This window comes from Psammomys obesus, unplaced genomic scaffold (genome assembly GCF_907164565.1).
Source record: "Psammomys obesus unplaced genomic scaffold, mPsaObe1.curated_primary_1811, whole genome shotgun sequence".
NCBI lineage: Eukaryota > Metazoa > Chordata > Mammalia > Rodentia > Muridae > Psammomys > Psammomys obesus.
Genome location: NW_026590767.1, coordinates 10,884,161 through 10,903,074, shown reverse-complemented (window position 1 = coordinate 10,903,074; position 18,914 = coordinate 10,884,161). Strand labels below are relative to the sequence as shown.

General features: G+C 52.0%; 2 protein-coding genes across 2 annotated transcripts in view; both read right to left on the bottom strand.

Annotated features, from left to right (window-relative positions):
• Positions 1-219: 219 nt before the first annotated feature.
• On the bottom strand, positions 220-3,564 carry Utf1 (undifferentiated embryonic cell transcription factor 1). Its single transcript, XM_055608831.1, has 2 exons — positions 938-3,564; positions 220-770 (listed from the first exon to the last, which is right to left on the bottom strand). Exons 1-2 carry the CDS (start codon positions 1,626-1,628, stop codon positions 313-315), a joined length of 1,149 nt encoding a protein of 382 aa, XP_055464806.1. The 5' UTR covers positions 1,629-3,564; the 3' UTR covers positions 220-312.
• Positions 3,565-3,628: 64 nt separating this feature from the next.
• The window catches only part of Kndc1 (kinase non-catalytic C-lobe domain containing 1), a 46,593-nt gene continuing 31,307 nt past the window's right edge, over positions 3,629-18,914 (bottom strand). The window contains exons 18-30 of the mRNA XM_055608830.1: positions 17,494-17,587; positions 17,311-17,408; positions 16,865-17,085; positions 14,709-14,822; positions 14,035-14,182; positions 13,753-13,932; positions 12,917-13,123; positions 12,209-12,291; positions 11,812-11,962; positions 8,089-8,211; positions 7,947-8,006; positions 6,763-6,920; positions 3,629-5,473 (exon numbers count right to left, since the gene is read on the bottom strand). Of these exons, the coding sequence (XP_055464805.1) occupies positions 5,242-5,473; positions 6,763-6,920; positions 7,947-8,006; positions 8,089-8,211; positions 11,812-11,962; positions 12,209-12,291; positions 12,917-13,123; positions 13,753-13,932; positions 14,035-14,182; positions 14,709-14,822; positions 16,865-17,085; positions 17,311-17,408; positions 17,494-17,587 (1,869 nt within the window). The 3' untranslated portion in view covers positions 3,629-5,241. The remainder of the gene's footprint in view (positions 5,474-6,762; positions 6,921-7,946; positions 8,007-8,088; positions 8,212-11,811; positions 11,963-12,208; positions 12,292-12,916; positions 13,124-13,752; positions 13,933-14,034; positions 14,183-14,708; positions 14,823-16,864; positions 17,086-17,310; positions 17,409-17,493; positions 17,588-18,914) is intronic.

Here is an 18,914-nt window from a genome sequence, read left to right as displayed (position 1 = left end):
CTCGGCTTCATGCCCTGCCGACCAGTGCTCCTGGTGGGCGGGGTCCCGCCCCTTGAGAACGAAGGCGCCCCGAACATCAGTGTACCAAACCGCGTAACCCCGAGCATGGGGCTGCATCTCCAGGCTCTTAGCTCTCCTCCACCCTCTACCCGCAGGGGGTCCATCCTTACCTAGACGTAGAACCCGAACTTACTCACAGGACTAAGCACAAAACACAATCTTTATTTTAATAAGAACCTAGGTTTGGGGTGGGGGCGGGGGACACTAACCGGGGGGTCGGATCTGGAGGGAAAGACTAGTAACAACAAGGCTCTATTGGCGCAGGTCCCCGAGGATGCCTCGCTCGGAAGCCGCACTGCCCAGAATGAAGCCCACGGCCAAGGAGACGGTTTGGTCGAAGGAACCTCGCAGGTGCTCCACGTGCTGGTTCAGAGTCGACAGCTGGTCGCGCAGAGGGCCCAGAACTGTGGAGATGTCGCCCAAGTGCGTCAGGGTCTGCAGCAGTGCAGTGTTCAACGACTGGGGAGCAATCTGCGGGGTCGCACGGTCCTGGGAATGGCCAGGGGGCTCGCTGTGCTCCTCCGAGTCGTGGTCGTGGGTTGGCCGCGGGGAGGTTCCGAGGGCACGGCCCGGCTCTGGAGCCAGAGTGTCGAAGGCCGGGGGAACTGAGTTGGCAATACGACGGGGAGCTGCGGATCTCGTCGTGGAGGAGCTGAACCTGAGCGCGGAGGCAGGGTCGGCGTCCCCTGCAGCCAGCTGAAGCGCAGCCCCTACGAGAGAAACGCGTGGTTTTAGCTCGTAGTCCGTGATTATAATAATAATAATAATAATAATAATAATAATAATAATAATAAATAATAATAATAATAATCCCACCTTGGGATTCCGCCCCGCCCCGGGAGACCCAGACCATTCCTGTCCGCATGGCGGCGCCTACCTGGCTCGACCGGTATGGGTGCCTGCGCTGACACTGCGGGGACAGAGCGCCCGCGGCGCTGGGTTCGCCCCGTAGAGCGGCGGCGGGTCCTGGGCTGCCCGTCGTCGCCCAGCAGCCCCATGAGCTCGCGGATCTGGTCGTCGAAAGGCCCGGACGGCTGGCCTTGGGAGTCTCGGAGTTTGTCCTTGAGGAACTTGTAGCGTCGGCGGCACTGGGCGGGCGTGCGCCGAACTTGCTGACGGGCCAGCGCGGCGGACACGCGGCGGTAGGTGGGCAGGGCCTGCCGGCGGTCGAGCAGCAGCGAGCGCCACATGGCCGGCTGCAGCAGCGTGCCCAGAAGTAGCTCCGTCTCTCGGGCGCTCCAGGGCGTGCGCTGCGCCGAGCCGGGGGACACGGGAGCCCTGGGCGAGCCGGGTTCCGCCATCCCGCCCAGGGTGGCTAAGGCATCAGACGTAGTCACCTGGATGTCCCCCGCCGGCCGCAGCTCGGCGTCGGGGCTAGGAGGTGACGGAGGCGAGAACGGGGCAGGCCTCCGGGGACGAAGCAGCATCCTGAAGCCAGGTGGAGGTGTGCTTGTATTCCGAGGCGTGGCCTCAACGGAGAGGAGAGTGCCTCCAGAGACGCCCACACACGCTCTAAGGACCCCGCGCCGCCCTCTGCGTCTGACCCCGGTCTGATACGACCCTCCCATCGTCTAGCCTCCTCTCCCCTCCTCGCTCCGCCCCTCTCTCCTGCCTAGTTCCTCTTGGTCTGTGCCTCGCTTTTTCTAGCCCCTAGCTTTTCTAGCTCTTTCCTTAGGGATCCAGGCTCTGGCAACACAGTTTTGCTCTGTTACACAAAACAGAACGGGTAAAAAGTTCTTCTTTTTTTTTAAACAAACAAACAAACAAACATTTGACTAAGGTACAATATAATAAGACCAAGTGAAAAAGATGGGTAAGAATCAGCTTGGCGTTTTTGTTTGTTTGTTTAGTTTCTACATGTGTGCTACGCCCAGTAATTACCACTCATAAACAGCAGCCCACACATACCTCCAGAAACACGGAACTCTGGCACCTTTTTTTTGTCTGGTGCACGGGCATGTGTTTGCTTAGACGTACAGTTAATGCTGCCACTCCACTCCTACATGGCTATGGGCCTTGGAAGATGCTCACGTGCTGTATCTAGCTAACACTGGGGTGTCTGTTTCCCTAAGGAGACCACGCCGACACTAGATTTGATACAACGGCTGCTGGGATTGGAGTCTTAGGCCAAATACATGACAAAAAAGGAATCTCTTTAGTACAGTAAGATGTAGCTACTGTATCTACTTGATACTATATGTATTCACCATGTAGCTACTCATGAAGGTGACAAAACATCACCTCTTCTCCCAAGGTTACGATCAGGAAAATGGTGCTCAAAGTTAGTCTTAGTGTAATTTTTGGCCAATGCAGTAAGACAAGAAAAAGAAATGTCATATAAAGATGGGAAATAAGCCACCGGTGACCTGTGGGCTAGCTATACAAGCCCTACTTTGACAGATATCAGTGAAATCCAAGGAAGTAGCCGTCTGCCGTCTTACCTCTGGGGCTGTGGTAGCCACAAATATTAGCTGCTGTCTTATTAGTGATTTGTGACCAGGGGCTTGAACAAAGACCAAGGACCATTGACTATGTCCCTCATGACTGGGGTAGGTCAGTCTAGCTGGCCATACCAAGCCCAGGACAGTATTCTGAGTTACAGCCTGTTGTTTTCACGGTCTTCATCACCTGGTTCCAGCCCCACGTGAGGCTATCTAGTGGCTCTAGGGCTAGGCAGCTAGCTGGTGGTGTTGGGGCATCTTTGTCCATGCAACACACCATGTGTCCATTTTGAATTTATTTTCTGTATGATGGTCTTAGGGTAGTTAAACTCCATCTGTGTTGGAAGTTTCCATCAGACACGGTATGGTGCTCAGGACTAGGCTCCTGGCTCAGCACTGGGAGAGGACCTGACGGGTGAGGTTTACTGAGCCTTGAGGGCCATTGGCTTTCACTTCTTTTCTCTGCATCCTGCCTTGAGGGCCACTGGCTTTCACTCCTTTTCTCTGCATCACCACCAGGCAGATAGTTCTATTGTCCTTACGGGAACACCCCTAAGTACCCGCAAGCTTTCATTAGCAACAACAAAAATCCAGTTAAGACGCTTAAGAGCCCCTGGCCTTAAGCCTGTTTCTTCATTCTGTCCTGAATGGGCACATTGAGATACAATTCACTCCCTGCCGGCTTCAGGTCTCTGAGACATGGAAGCTCAGGAGAGGACCCAAAGGCTGGGCCGAGGGAACCAGCTAGCTCCGTCCTGTCCTCAGGCTGATCAGTAGAAACTGGTTGAGATGAAGAGGTTACAGCAGGGTACCCCTCCCCTCCCCCCTCTCCTGTTGTCGGTGCTCTGGGAGCAGGAGCTGTGGCCACCGAAGTCTTGGTTTTGGAGTGGACAGCTGAATTAGAGGTGAGTCTGCCAGACCTGCTCCCTGTGATAATGAGGTGTGAAGGTCATGCAGAGTGTGGTATGATCTGGATGTCTGGCTTTCAGTCCCAGGCTGGGCTTATGTCCTGTTGAAGCCCTTGGAGATCCTGGGTGAGGTGCCTTTGCCCAGCCAAGAAGGACTTCCTTTAACTTCACAGTAGGTGTTGCTTTTGAAACCTACAAAATGGACCCTTATGGCAGTAGCTTGGTAGAAATGACTTTATTTAGAAATCTGTACCTTGTGACATCAGGGCGCCATGCAAACAGTGCTGAAGCCAAAAGCCTGTTCACTTCCCCACGCAATAAGTCAGCACCATTGGAATGCTGGCTTGCGCTGGACACCTCCTGCACTAGATACAAAATCTGAAAATGTAGGCGTTGATCAACAGAGCATAATCCTTATAGAAAAGTCCCCAAACAGTGAGTTTTGAGTGCATCGCCAGGACTTCCAGTCCCACTTACATCCAGTGTAAGCAGGGGTCTGGAGTCCCCAGCAAATTCAGGTGAGGAAACACATTTCAGCATTAAAAATCCAGCATTTGGTCACAAGTCACAGCTTCCTAGAAATAACCACTAGCTGCTCCACTACAAAATCCCTATTTCTAAAATACAGAACAGTCTTGGTCTTGTTGCAGGCAGGGCACGGGTTGTTGCCAGTTGCCTAAGGCATCTGAACAGAGTTTTTCCCGCCTTCCGCACTCCATCATATTCCCAACCCTCCTGGCCAGACGACCCCTTCCCGCTGAGCCAAAGCACAGCACCAGCTGTTGAGGATCCAGAAATCGAGGTGTCTGATGCCACTGAGGCAGCAAGCTTCACTCACATCTTTGCCTGTCTAACAAAGCGCTAGTGGTGTGCAGAGCCAAGGGAACACAGTGGACGGGTGTGCGCATGCGCAGCTGCTGAAGGCTGGTAGGTAGCCGCTCTCCGGGGCCCAGTGGCAGTAAAGGGACTTTGCTCCCAGAGGCCCCAGGAAGGCGAACCTGCATTGCTGCTGCTGTTAGTTTGCAGTGTTCTTCCCTCCTCTTTTCCGTGAGCCAGAGGCTCTGCTCAGCATCCCTGTCAACTGCAACTGTTCTAAGCTGGGAACAGGGGCAACAGGCCGTGGGGGAGGGTCAACTGCTGAGGCAGAAGGCTCAGCTGGGATAGAGTCTGTTTCTCCCACTGTCTGGGAGCTGAGAGGACCAGGGGGCACTTGGCAGGATAGGCTGAGAGTGGAGTGGGAGTAGAAACCTGGCCAAGACAGGTTGCCAGAAACCTGGGGCTCCAGTGGAAGGTTCCAGACCCTGTGGAGCTGCTGAGTGCAAAAGACAGTTTTGGTCCTTCTTGCTGAGTGGAAACAAAGACACTGGTCAGCAAGCAGCTAAGTTTGGGCTCTTTTGGAGTCAGATGTGGGCATGTGTTGGGCTTTGGAAGGGTCAACAAAAAATTGGTGTGAACCCCAGGTTCAGGAGAAGGTCTGAAGCTCCGGAGGGGATAGCTGAATCTATTCCCTTTTCATTTCTAAATTGTTTTTTTTTTTTTGTTTTTGTTTTTTTTTAATTATTATTCTGGTAGAAACAGGCCCACTGAAAGCTGTTTCCATCCTGCCTTGGGGATAGGGCTAGGCTGAAATTGGCTCAGCCCCTCCCTGTGCATAGCCTCAGGCGAGTCCCCTGCAGCTTCCGCTTCAGTGCAGGGAAGTAAAAACTTGTCTTCCCCAGGGCACTCAGTGGGTCTGAGCCTCCCTCGGCCAGCAGCCCTGGGGGTTCCTTCCATCAGACCCATCTTGCTCGGTTTGGTCCCATTTGGAGCTTACACCCTGGTAGAGCGCCTGGCTACTGGAACGTGGCTTTCATTCTCCTAAGTTTGTCTTGAATCTTCCGGGAGTGCTTTTCGCTTGGGATCTGGTGGAAGTTGGCCCTGTTGTCAGCTGCTAAGATGGAAACATCAGCTCCGCTAAAACGGGCGATTCTTTGCTTGAGGTGCGCCTGCAGCTTGGGGTCAGGGCTGAATGTATAGGGGTTCTCCTGGAACGCGTGCACCTGGCTTGCCACCTTGGCGATGTTTCTTTTGTGGGGAAAGAAGAGGTTCATTAGTTTGCACAGGCCACGGTGGAGCCGTCCTCCTTGGCCAGCCAATCTTCCAGTCTTCTCTGGAATGGCTCAAAGGTGCGAGTTTTCTGTACTCATTCACAGGAATGTACTTCACGACAGTTCCCTCACCCCACCCCACCCCCACCCCACTTCACAGATATTCATTAAAAACCTGTGTCAGGTTGTTTCAGTTGAGGTCATGGAAAAACAAAACCTCCCAAAGCTATGCTGATTGCTTTAGTTCTGCTTGGGGCTTCTGGCTCTGTACTGGGAACTCTCTTTTAACACGCAGGCAGACAGGTGGTTACTGGGCACTGGGGAACTCAGAAGCTCCTACTCCTGCTTGGGGGACAATAGACCTGCAGACAGGCCTGTCCACCCGAGCTTGACAATAATACTCTCATTGCTTTGGTTCTTTAAAGGACAGTCATGTCTGTGCATACAATGTTGTGGAGAGTGGACAAGAGCTCTTCACCCACTTGTGTGGCATTACCTCCAGGGTTTAATTTCCTTTTTGACAACATGGCTTTTTTTCTTTCTCAACAAGCATGTACTTTTAGTTTATTTTCATTATTATTATTAACTTGTTGGCTATCTAAAGATGGGATTTTAGGGCTGGGAGATAACTCAGTAAAGTGCTTGCTGTACAGCTGTGAGAACCTGAGTTGACCTCTAACATTCGTGTAAGTAAAAAATGCCAGATGTAATGGCAAGTGCTTGCACTCTTAGTGCTGCGGAGATGGAGCTATTCAGTACCCTGGATCTTGCTGGCCAGATAGCCTAGTCTACAGAGAGCCTCATGTCCCAGTGAGAAGCTCCGTCTCAGAAAACAAAGGTGAATGGCTTCTAAGGAATCACACCTTGGGCCCCACATACTTATGTGCACATTAAGTATATACACACACACACATGCACACAGACCCCCTGATCTTTCACTGGGCAGGTTGTAGCCACTGTTCACAAGATCCCCTGGACCTCATCTACCTAGCAAGGCCATTCTCTGTTCATGGTAGACAATGAGAGGAGATGGGAGAGTGGGAGGTGAGGCCATGTGATGGCTCTGGGCAGAAGAGGACAAAGAAGATGTGAGGAGCAGAGACCAGAGGGGACTTGCCCTTGACTATGCTCACCTGTGGGACCAATTGGGTCCAGCCCCCTTACCTCTTCTGGCTTCGTCTGTGGGCTTCTTTGGTCACAGTGAAGCCCCCTCACCTCAGCTTGCTCCACTCGTGGGCTCTGCTAGGCGGGATGAGGTCTCCTTACCTCAGCTTACTCCACCTGTGGGCTCCATTAGTCATGGTGAAGCCCCCTGTCTCTAGTTGCTGGATGTGCATGGCCAGCAGGTGGGCAGAGGGTAGTGTAGGCTGGGCCCGGAAGCGCCGTCCTTCCATCAGACACAGGCTGTCACTCTTCAGGAATACCTGGGGGATCAACCAGGGAAGTGAAGAGTCCTCCTTGAGAGTTGGGGCTTGAGAGTTACCTAATACCTCATTGGACATCCAAAATAAACCTGAGGCTCCCCGATCGCAGGTCAAAAGCCCAAACCAAAATCGTAAGCTTGCTGCCACAGAACACTGATAGCCACAGAAAGCTTTTGCTACTCAGTCAGTTCCTTACTTGTTACTCACCCTTCCCAAATGGAGCCTATGGGAGCTACTGCAGGACCTGGGTATATGTATACTGTGAATCTACATCAGGTCTCGCCTTCCAATCCTTGGCAGCTGAGACTGGGCCTTGAGCTCAGGGACAGCATAGGCTGTCTACTCTGGGCTCTCTGCCTCAGGCTAACGTCTGTGAGGCTCCTGGTGCCGCACTGGGAAATGCACAATCATTTGTGTTTCTTGAACGTCAACTCACGAGGCCACCTCTGTGCCACAGGGACAGACCTCCTACTTGCTCTGGTCTCAGATCTGTCTGTAGACCAGAATCCCTTCTAAGGGCACCTGTAGCCTAGGCTGGGATGTCAGACCAGTGGGGCTAGGTAAAAGCAAGCAGCCATCTTTGCTCTGCAGGTCTGCATCTTTGCTCCCAAGGTAGCCCTGAGTAACCTAGAACTTGCTATGTAGACCAGGCTGGCCTTGAATTCAGAGAGACCTGTTTGCTTCTGCTTCTGCTTGTTTTGTTGGTTGGTTGGTTTGTTTTCTTGGGACAGGATTTCTCTGTGTAGCCTTGGCTTTCCTGGACTCACTTTGTAGACCAGGCTGGCTTCAAACTCACAGAGATCCGCCTGCCTCTGCCTCCTTGAGTGCCGGGATTAAAGGCTTAGCCATCACCACCCGGCTTGCCTCTGCTTCTCTGGAGTTCTGGAATTACAGATGTGTACCACCATGCCCAGCCCATGTATTTGATTATCTCTGTGTATTTGATAACTCCCTGTTATCAGATCCCTAAGATGTGTGGAGCAAGTTATCCGGGAGGGGGAACCCCTGCCAAGAACTAGTACTAACCTCCACAGCTTTCAGCTCTTCCATGACCTCAGCAATCTTCGCGGGCAGGATTCTCCAAGCCTGAGACAAAAGCATAGGTGAGATCCTTGTGGCCCTGTGGACTTGCCCATACCCCAAGCCCCCTGGTTTCCATGTGACCTACTGGAGACTGCCTCACGGCCAGGTGCTCCAGACCTCCCAGGATCTGCATGGCTGTTGCAAAATTCCTCTGTTCATAGCAAGATTTTGCAATCAGCAGGAATTTGGACAGCAAGTTCACCTGCAGCTGAAATGAGAAAAACGACGCTCAGTGTCTTTAAAGACAGACAGGAAGGGTGCTGCTCAGTGGTAGAGTGCTTTACAAGCACGCACAAGGCAGGAAGCTTGGACCCCAGCACCAACATGACAAGTGTAGACAGAAAAGAGGAAGAAACAGGACAACCTGTTGAAATAGCCCATCCTCAAAGCGCAGAGCCCCATGACTGAGTTACTTGTTCAAAGACAGAAGAGGCAGGTATTGGCTGTTGAGTAGCTTGGGGGGGTGTCAGGTGTGATAGCTTTGAGACGGCCCCCATGGGCTCCCAGGACATCATCTGACTATTTCTCCCCAGTGCCTTTGGTTGACTCCACTGTATTGTCTGGGCTAAATTCCATGTTTCAACAAGGTTCTGGGACCATCAGTTTACAGTGATACAATTTACTGTATCACTGTAATACGGTGATACTGACTTCCGTCAGTCTTTGGAAGGCTTTGGCACCACGGTAAGTAGAAAGCAAAGCCATCAGTACATGTATTTTAAAACGTCGCAAGCCCGCTGGGTGAAAGGGTATGTGCGGTCTTACAGATCTTAGGAGCATGCATCCCAGCAAGATTTCCTGATCCATAGCTGAATACTGTTCCTTCTAAATGATGCGAGGAGCGGCCACAGCAAAAGCTCCGTCATGGGGACGCTTTGTGTGTTTTTCATCTCTCTAAGCCGGATGCTCAGAGCCTGCGGTGCACGTCCTCATGTACCACGCTGCACACCCAGAAGGACTGATCATGTACTAGGATGCGTCACTCTGGCTTTTACCTTTGGGGTGGGTGCTTTCCCGCTGTGAGGGGACCTGGGTGCCTGGGATTGGAGCACGTCCAAGGATGCTGAGATCTGTGATGTGACTTCTATCATCTTTTTTAATGGTCCTTGCTCATCACAGTCACGTGGACCTTTTTGGAAACCTGATATCCTTTTTTTTTTTTTTCTTTTCTCTTTTGGACACAGGATCTCTCTTTGTAGCCCTGGCCATAGTGGAACTTGCTATATAGGTCAGGCTGCCTTGATCTCACAGAGATCTTCTTACCTCTGCCTCCCAAGTGCTAGGATTAAAGGCATACACCACCATACCCAGCCCCTGACACATTTTAATGTCATGCACGATACTCATAGCATCATAGATTACAGCAAACTGAGTAGCCCAAGGCTTCTGTTCCTGTGCCCTGGCAGAAGAGTGGATGGTGAATTTGTATAGCTAGGGTGGGTTTTATGCTGGGGAAGCCCTGATCACTGGGTGTGAGTTATCTTTATGGGTGCCCAATCAGCCCTTATGATGCTCAATCAGTCCTTCTGTTTGTCTGTGTGGGAAGGAACCCATTCGTTCCCACCTTGTACTGACCTAGGGGAATAAGTTAGAGCCTTGTATAACAGTGCTCACTGGGTGAAGGTGCAGACTTTCAAGACTTAGATGATTCTGTCTTGGGAAGCCGTGGACACTGGATCTTCCTGAGTAGGAACCTGGAAGGAGGTACTGACCTGAGGCAGATGACAGTCCCTGTGCTGGCTAGATTTTTGTCAACTCGACACAAACTGTAGTCCTCTGAGGAGGAAACCTCGGTTGAGTAAGTGGCTCCACAAGATTGGGCTGTGGGCCAGCCTATAGAGCATTTTCTTAAGGGTGGATGGGAAAGGGTTCAGCCCGTTGTGGGTGGTGCCACTCGTGGGCCAGTGGTTCTGGGATTTATAAGAAAGCAGGCTGGGAAAGCCAGTGAGCATCCTCCCTCCCCGCCAAGGCCTCTGCGTCAGCTCCTGCCTCCAGCTCTGTTCCAGTTCTTGTCCTGATTCCTTCAATTTTGAACAATGATAAGAAAGTATAAGCTAAATAAACCCTTTTCTTTCCAAGTTGCTTTCTGGTCATGATATATCATCCCAGCAATAGAGACATGAAGGTGCTCCCTTTTGGGCTGCCAGGTCATGTGTGTGAGCAGTCTGCTCCATCCCCAGTCTAGGTCAAAGCCCATAGGAGTAGAGGGGGGACTGGAATTGGTAACACAAAAGCTGGACCTTGACCTTGACCAGATACTGAGCAAAGTATGAAAATTCCACAAGCCTGCTGAGAGAGCCTGCTGAGAGAGCCTGCAGTGTGGGTCTGCCAGGAAGGAACAGTGGCCCGCAGTTTAGCCAGGAAGGTCACTGCCTTGGTACGAGCTAGGGCAGCTGGGGCCAGCATGTCATCCTGTGAATAGACTCAGGCAAAAGCGGGACAAGTGCTCAGTGATAAGTGTGTACTGTGACTGGACTGGGGGTAAGGGACTGTGTGTGAGAGAAACTGAGAGGGGACTGGATACACGGGAGGGATAGTTATGTGTGTGAAGAATTTTGCGTGTGGGGAAATTATGTGTGAGAGGAACTTTGCGTTTGGGAGCCTGTGGGTGTGAAGGACTATTATGAAGGGCTGCTTGCGCGTCAGGGACTGTGATGGGCTGTGTGCTAGGAACTGAGGAAATGTGTATATAAACATTTGCATCACTGAATGTGAGGACTTTTTGTGTGAGAGGCTGTGTGGTGTGTTTAAGGTATCGAAGGAGTCTGTATAAGGATTATGTGTGTGAAAGGTGATGTATTTGATAGTTAATCCTACTGTTGACCTGACTGGCCTGGGAAACACCCTGCTTAGTAAAGCACATCTCCCTGTTCTGGTTTCCATTGGCCATTGCATTAGATTATGAGGGCTCTAGTCTAACGAATGGTTTACTCCATGGGAGGGTTCAAAACCTGAACGGATGGTGACGGGACTGTGGAAGGATGGACGTGGTTGAAGAAGTGAGTCTGAAAGGGCATGTCTTTGAAAGATGTATCTTGTTCTGGCCCCATCTTGTCTCTGCTTTACGTCTTTCCCACCATAACATGAGCTGCTCCGTTATGCCGTCCCTACCGCGATAGACTGAATTCTCTGGAGCTGTACACAGAACAAATTGCTCCTCCTTCTAACTGGCTTAAGTCAGGCATTCTGTTGTAGTTACAAGAAAGCTGATAGGGCAGTGTTTAACGGACTGTGAGTGTGTGAGGAACCATGTCCATGAGGGGAGGCGTGTGTTGCATGTGACCAGTTGCAAAGGGCCAGATATAGGGACTGTGAGTGTGAGACGCTGTGTGTGTGAGAGGCTGTGAGAGAGACTTGTGTGAGAGACTGTGTCCATGAGTCAGTCAGCTTCTTTCTCTTTCTCCTTCCCAGCATCCCCTCCCATATGTGACTGTGAGGAACTGTGCATGTGAGGCACTGTGTATGAAGGACTGTGTATGAAGAGCTAAGTGACTGTGTGCATACAGTCTCTTGTACGGTGTGTCCCGATGAAGGTTTCGCACATCCTGTGTTCCAGGTGGTCCGCAGATCATCCCCGGTGGAAAGAGGTGACAGTATCAAACCAGGCTGTGACCACCATATGCACTGAGAGTCGGATGCGTCTGTTGACATTAGTACGCACTTCACCCTTTCCATCTGCCTTGGGTTCACTATGGCACTGAGACACCAAGTGTGGATTCCCTGCCTCCAGAGAAGGGGTTGACTGTGGCCTCACAGGGGTGCTGCTGTGCACCCCTCATCCTGACCCCAGAGCCATGGAGGTGTCTACCTTGGAGGTATGACTGGTTACAATTTCAGCAGCCACCCAGGTGCTGACGTCATCTGCATTTCTTAAGAGCTGTAGCAGATACTTGTCCTGGACGTAATTGGGAAGGAATAGACTGCAGGTTTTGGCAGAAAGAGACTCGGAAGAGCTGGCTCTGGAAGAAAAATACAGTGTATGTCACCTGGGGGTATTCGAATGCATCCCGCCAAGCCCTGGGATTGTGGGGCCTCTGTGCAGAGTGGGAGGAGGTTCAGGTGTCCTTCCTTTAGAATAAGAGCCAGTTGTCTCCCTTCAACCAGGAACATCCACATAGCCAATAGGGTAATCTTCCTCCCCAATGTCCTCCCACCAACCTTCTAAACCAAGGATTCCCGGGGCACCTTCAGCAGTGGACACTCACTTGGGAATGGCTGCACTTTTGTCCATGACACCCAGGGCCCGTGAATTTAGGAAGTGGACAGGGTGGCACTTTTGGAACAATTCCTGTAGGATACACAGAAGCAGATGGTCAGCCCACTCTTCCCTAGGGCCTAATGGCTAAGGCAGTGTCCCAAAGAGGGCTTCAGTATTCTGAAGCCATCTGTGCAACCATAGATCAACCTGCCAAGTGTGTCATGGATGGACTTCTAGAGTTCCCTATGTGCAGGTCACCTCAGGGCCTGTGACAGTGGCTAGGTGTAATGATGGTGACATGGATCACCCAGAACTGTCATCTGCCTCATGGCATTGGGTTACAGGATAGTGAAGAGCTGGGTAGGACCTGCCTGGGCTCTGGGCTGAGGGCAGGGACAGAGGGAGCAGTTGATCAGTGCCCAGGGCTAAGAAGGACACGAGGAACTAAATTGTCAGGGGGCTGCTCAGAGCATGATTTTCTGTGTGCCCTTTGTAGCTGGAGAGGAGAATCCTGTTGGGCTGGGTCTCCCTGCTTTAAAGACAGAACTTGTGCACCCAGCAACCAGGTCCCACTGCTGACCATTTTTCGGTCCCTCCACAAAGTGTCTGCTGAGGCTTCATAAGCACCAGAGCATTCCTGGTCCCACCCCGTGACATTAGCACATGACCCAAAAGGTCTGGTGTCTCCTTCCTGGTGGTGCCAGCTCCCACATACCTGCTGCAGTAGTGTCAGCTGGGTGAAGAGCTGGTTGGTGCTGTACTCTGTCAAGAAGTAGGGGCCCTTCTCACTGGCTTTGGCATAGGGGCCGTAGAAGTCTTCGAAGAAGCAGGGTTTAGGCAGGGCCGATGCGATGGTATACTGGCGCTCCTTATGGTGTGGCAGCACGAGCCCATTGCCCCGGGGTAGCCTCCAGGAGAAGCTCTGTAAACAAGACAGGTGCCCACCGTCAGGTTGAGTGGGCCGGACCAGACAAGGATGGGACAAAGTGAGTATGGGACAGAGTGAGGATAGACTGGTCCAACCTAGGACTCTTCAGATGGGCTCAGGCAGAGCCAGAGAGTAAAGTCCTTCCATCCCAGCCTGTCAGCAGGATACCTGTCCTGCTCACTTGGGCAGATCACGGTGCATGCACATTGCTCAGATTTAGGGCTGTCTTCATGTACTGGTGGAAAGATCACTCACTGACCCTAGTGGATTCTTCTACTCAGGCCTCTGCTCTGGGGATCAGGAAAGTGAGTTCAGGGTGTCACAGTAGGACCCCGGCTAGGACAGAGTGAACCCTGCTAGTCATGGCTTTCCTTCCACAGGGCAGGAAGTGCCGGGCCAGCAGGGAAGTGCCCGGGTCATGAATAAGCAGCACTTAAGTGCATGAGAGTGTGTGCATTTGTCTGTTATTGCACAAGTGCATGTCTGCGTGTGTGTGCATGTATGCCTTGTTTGTTCATTTGTATACGTGTGCACAGCTGTGCATGCATGTGCATGCATGAGCATACTATGTCTCTCAAGATGCATTCCTGTCTAGAGAAACCCTCCTCAGCACAGGTCCCCACCTTCCGGGAGATGCCATCCTCCGAGAACCTCTTGCAGAGGGCATTAAAGGGTCTGGTGTCCTCCTCTGCCTCCTTAGGATCCTCTAGGTCCGCACCTCGAGAGATACTGTCAGCCCGCCGCTCAGTGCCCACCTCCAAGAGGCCCAGCAGATGCTCAGCAGTGCCATCTAGGGGCAGGATCTAGGCAGAAGCATGGGGTGTCACTGCAGTTCCTGGGACAGGGCAGTGGTTTTCTCTGCCATGGTCCAGAAGGCAGACCAGGTTGGCCCGTGCAGCAGTCACCTTGGAAGAGATGAAATCCTCAAGCTGTCCCAGCAGCCCCGCATTCCTTATGAAGTCCACGGTGTAGCAGTCTTCCACCCAGGCCTGCAGGACGCAGAGGCTCCGCCTGTAGATCTTGGTAAAGGTCGAGGTAGGATCCTGGTGAGCCCTGGAGGCAGATGGCAAGCCTCAGCATAGGTCCCATCTGGGCATGTGCAGGGTGAGGAGTCCAGGGGGAGTCCAAGCAATGACAGGCCATGTGAGGGCAGCCAGAGCACTCCCCTCATGTTCACCACCCCTCTCTTTGGTCTCCAATCTAGTGCTCCTCCTGTCCAATCTGCTGGTCTGGATGCCCTTGGCTCACAGGCATCTTCCCATTTAGACTATCCTTGCTAGGCTGGGCTCTGATCTTGGCTCTTTTGTGCTCTTGTTTGGGACTCGGCTATCCCCTAATTTCTTACTGTGGAAGCAATAAAGGCTTTGCTAGTGTGCTTCCCCAACCTAGCACAAAGACTCCAGCTGCCCTCCCCTGCTGGATTCCTTTACCCATGATCCTTCAGTTCCTCCATCTTGCCCTGACTTCTCCCAGGGATGCTTCTTTTATATCCTAACCCTTGTCAAGGCCCATTCACAGGCTAAACCAGGTGCCCCAGGATCCCCCCCCCCGACTGGTCAGGAGCCCATGCTTGTGGTACCTGGTGAGGGTGCTGCTGATGCGGTCGAGGAGGAAGTGCAGGAAGTCCTGCGGTGTGCAGAAGTACCGAAAAGTGTAGAGAAACTGCTGGACGTAGCCCTCGAGGAAAGCGTCGCTGAGGGTGGAATGTGCAATTGGGCCTTGGGCCTAGGCCAGCTGGGACCCTCCCTGCAACCTTGCCCTGAAGTGAGTGTCCTGAGGGAGTGAGTGAGTGAGTGAGCGAGCATATGTGGATATGTGTGATGTGTGCAGCTTCTCAGGGTGTGAGTGTGAAAGAGAGATCTGTGTGGGTGAGAACAATGAGACTATGGGATTATGTTATGTGTGAGATTTCTAAGTATGTGTTGTGTGAAGTGTGTGAGAGCTAAGTGTGGCGTGAACAAACTGAGTTTTGTGTGACCTTGTGTGTGAGCATATATGAGCTAGCTGTGTGTTTGAGAGCACATGTAGGGAAGGGTGCTAAGTTCCATGTGAGGGCAGCACACAGGTAAAGACCCTTTGGGGGAGTAAGAGAGAGTTACTGACCTAATTTGAAATTCAAGCCTTTGTGTGAGGCTTGCTGAGGCCCTCCTCACTGTCAGACCATCACAGTGGCTCTCAGTGTCCAAAGCTCCATGTCCCACGTACTGAGGGCTGGGGGGCCAGACAGGTGTGCATGCTGCATGAGGTAAGGAACACTGTGTCTCACGGGGACTTGGTACAGCAGGCAAGTGTGTGCATGTATGTATATGTGTGTATGCGTGTGTACGTGTCACATCTCATTGAACATCCTTACACAAAGCAGGTGCTCCCCAGAAAGCTTCATGCAAGGAACGTTAATGGGAGCCCTAAATGTTACTCTTTGACAACCTGGAGAGTATGATATCCAGTAACCATTGAGGTGAGGGGGTCTAGCAAGTGACCTCTTGTGTAAATGAGTTCCAGGGTAGAAGACATCATACTGAAGATCAAGAAAGCTTGGTCACTGGTCTACCTCTGTGAATCTCGAGCCTCTTAAACATGAATGCACTGAAGCCAGGGACTAAGCAGTTCCCCACCCAGCCTGTGGGTGTAGAGGCTGGGCCCATGGGGTACTCAGAGCTAGAAAACCCCCTGTGGATGCTTACTTCACACATTATATGCACCACACAACAGACCTCATAATCACAGGATATACATACAATTTACATTATACTCACCACTAATACACGCTCTGCACACACATCCACACAATCATGTACATCACATAATATTCCACAGCAGACTACATGCATGCACATCCCCCATCATAGGACATCCTACTCAGAACATCCCACATCTATGCATATCAAGTGCATTCCAGGAGCCAGGGCTTCCACAGACGGAAGTTTGTCTCGCAATCGTTCTTCTAATGCTACTTGCTAATCAGAGCTGAAGCCTCTTGCTCCAAGAAGACTCCAAAAGTTGTGTCAGGACTATGGGTGTGACAATGGCCTTTCTGACTCTAGACCTAGGCATAGGGTCAGCCATCAAGGTGAGGAGAACTTCGGGGAGCTTGAATTATCTAGAGCCACGGCAAGGCTGGGGTTCTACGGGGCAGAGGGAGGCATGGTGAGTGGTGCCGGAGGGAGAAGGGAAGGGAGGGAAGAGATTCCGCTTCCAAGTCCCATGAATGGCCATGTGAGTGCCGGTGAGTATGAGCAGCATAGGTGAGTAGATTTGAGGACACTTCCCAAAGTAGTGGCAAGCACTGCAGTACCTACTTCTCAGGCTGTCACCAAAGCAGTGTTCGTACTCAGAGAGGCAGAGGCCATAGAAATACTAAAGACAGTGCTCTGTGCCCATTACGGCACATTTTGATTAGTGATTTGGACACAGATGTTACCTTGGAGGCTCTTGCAGATGGAATGTTAACCCCACAGCCTACTCCAGGAACTCCCACAGTACTGCCTGGCCACACGCAGTGACCCAGTACCAGGGCCGGGGTGGGGGTGTCTTATGGTGATTGTGACAGACTGGTTAGCAGCCTGGCCATGCAGCAGGTGGAAGCCAGTCCATGTTAGACTGAGTTCTAGCACGTCTTTAAATAGTTGCACAACCCACGTCAGACAGAGCTCTCCTTGCTTTTCTTCCCTTCATTGTCAAAATCTTGTGCCCCGTCCCGGGGGCCCAAGAGTCCTTCAGGGGCACCTGACACACCTGGAGTAGAGGTAGGCCATGAGTCCCAGCGGTGTGCCAGCCTGTAGGATGCGCGCCTTCTTCTGCCGCCCGCTGCACGGGTGCTTGTTCACGTTGTAGAAGATGAGGGAAGAAGACTCATCGAGGGGGCTGAAATCCAGTGTGTCACAGGGGGATGCAGCAATGTTCACAATCACCGGCAGAGCGCAGGGCTCCAGGCCCCAGCGCTCTGCATACATAACCTGTGGGGGAAGGGAAGCGAATGATGGCCGACCCCTGGGTGCCTGTCTATGCATCACTCTGCTACTGACCCAGGGACGGCAGGGTCTCTCAGTACTCTGAACCCTTACACAGGGCCTGTGTGCATGACCTAATGTCTCTTGACCCATAGAACGACTGAAGGAAAACCTGTCTGAGGGCCAGGACTCATTCTGGAAGCGGGGTGGGTGGGATGGAAAGCTACTTGCCTGGAGGTACTTCTTGACCAGGCCCAGGAAATGCACCTTGGACTTCATCTCATCTAGCTGTCCTCGCAGTTTAGACAACATGGTCCTTACCTCGGAGCCTGTGTGCAGAGGAGAGTCAGCACGTGGTCCCCTGGAGCCACGAAACAGCTCATTTGTGGCAGGTAGCTAGCTGTACGCTGTTACCTTTGTTCCGCTTTTCCTTCTGTAAGAGTTTCTGGTAAAACTTTAGGGTCTTCCTGTAGTTTCTTTTCTCGATCATGAGCTGCTGCTCCAGCTCCTAAGAAGAAGCACACAGTGTGTGAAGCCAGAGCAACTGTGGCATCAGGTACCCCTTGTCTTCTATAAAGATACAGACACAGGAGGTACACTTGCCTAGTGAGCTGCCTGAGCAGCCACAGGAAGAACAAGTATGTGTTAGGGCGGGAGCCATTTGGTTGCCATAAGAAGGGCAAAGGAAATGGATGAGGGAGCACCTCAGGAGTGGGCTTCAGGGGTTCATCTTGAAACCAGTATCTGATCCCTCAAGGATGCCAGACCCCACCAGTGCCCGTGGGTTGCCTGCTGAAAGGGGAGGCACAGTGATGGTCCTTATGCTCCATCGCCCTAAGACAGCAGTTCTCAATCTGTGGGTCATGACTCCACTGGGTGCTAAACCACCCTTTCACAGGGGTTGCACATCAGATATCCTGCATATCAGGTATTTAAATTACAACTGATAACAGTAGCAACATTACAGTTGGGAAGTAACAATGCAATACTTTTTTACGGTAGGTCACCACAACATGAGGAACTGTATTAAAAGGTCACAGCTTTAGGGAGGCTGAGAAGTGCTGTCCTAGGGGCCTAGCTTGATTTTTGAAACTTGCCCAGTCTTAGGATGTGTCTGTCTCCTGAGGTATCCTTCCCCTCACCACCAGGTTGGTCCCACCTGGCTGCTTCTGGAGAGTTCTCTAGACTCCAACTCAGAAGGACCAGGGCCAAGCCTCTTTTTGGCTTCCTGCTCTCAGGGATCAGCTGTACAGTCAGGGTCTACAGAGACAGAGGCTTATTCAGTAAGCAGGGACAGGCCCCATATGTAGCCTAAAAGGCCCCTCTACTGTCTCCAGCCTCCCTAGCTAGTACTGGGCTCAAGGTAGGCTGCCTTCCTTCTCTGGCCACAGGGAGCCCCATGTCCAGTGCCCTCACCTTGCCAGAGGGACACACAGATGGCAGTATGGACAAGGGGCTTGGGTACGTGATTGCCATGTCCCTACACCTCACAAGAATGAGCTGCAGCTCTGATGATTGTTGCCCATTTGAACACACAAGTTGACTATCTCTAAAACATAGGGGAATCTATTCCAGGGCTAGACACCTTCCCAAAATGGTCGCCTTCTGTTTGTTAGCCGCTCTCTTTTGTTTTCTTCTTTCTCTCCTCTTTGAAACAGGGTTTAATTATTTCTCTTAGGCTGATATACAACTCACTCTGTAGTTGATCAATTCCTTGAACTCACAGTCTTCCCATCTTAGCTTCCCTGTGCTGGAATTACGGGTGTGTACCACATGCTTGGCTGGGCCCCTTCCTTCCTTCCTTCCTTCCTTCCTTCCTTCCTTCCTTCCTTCCT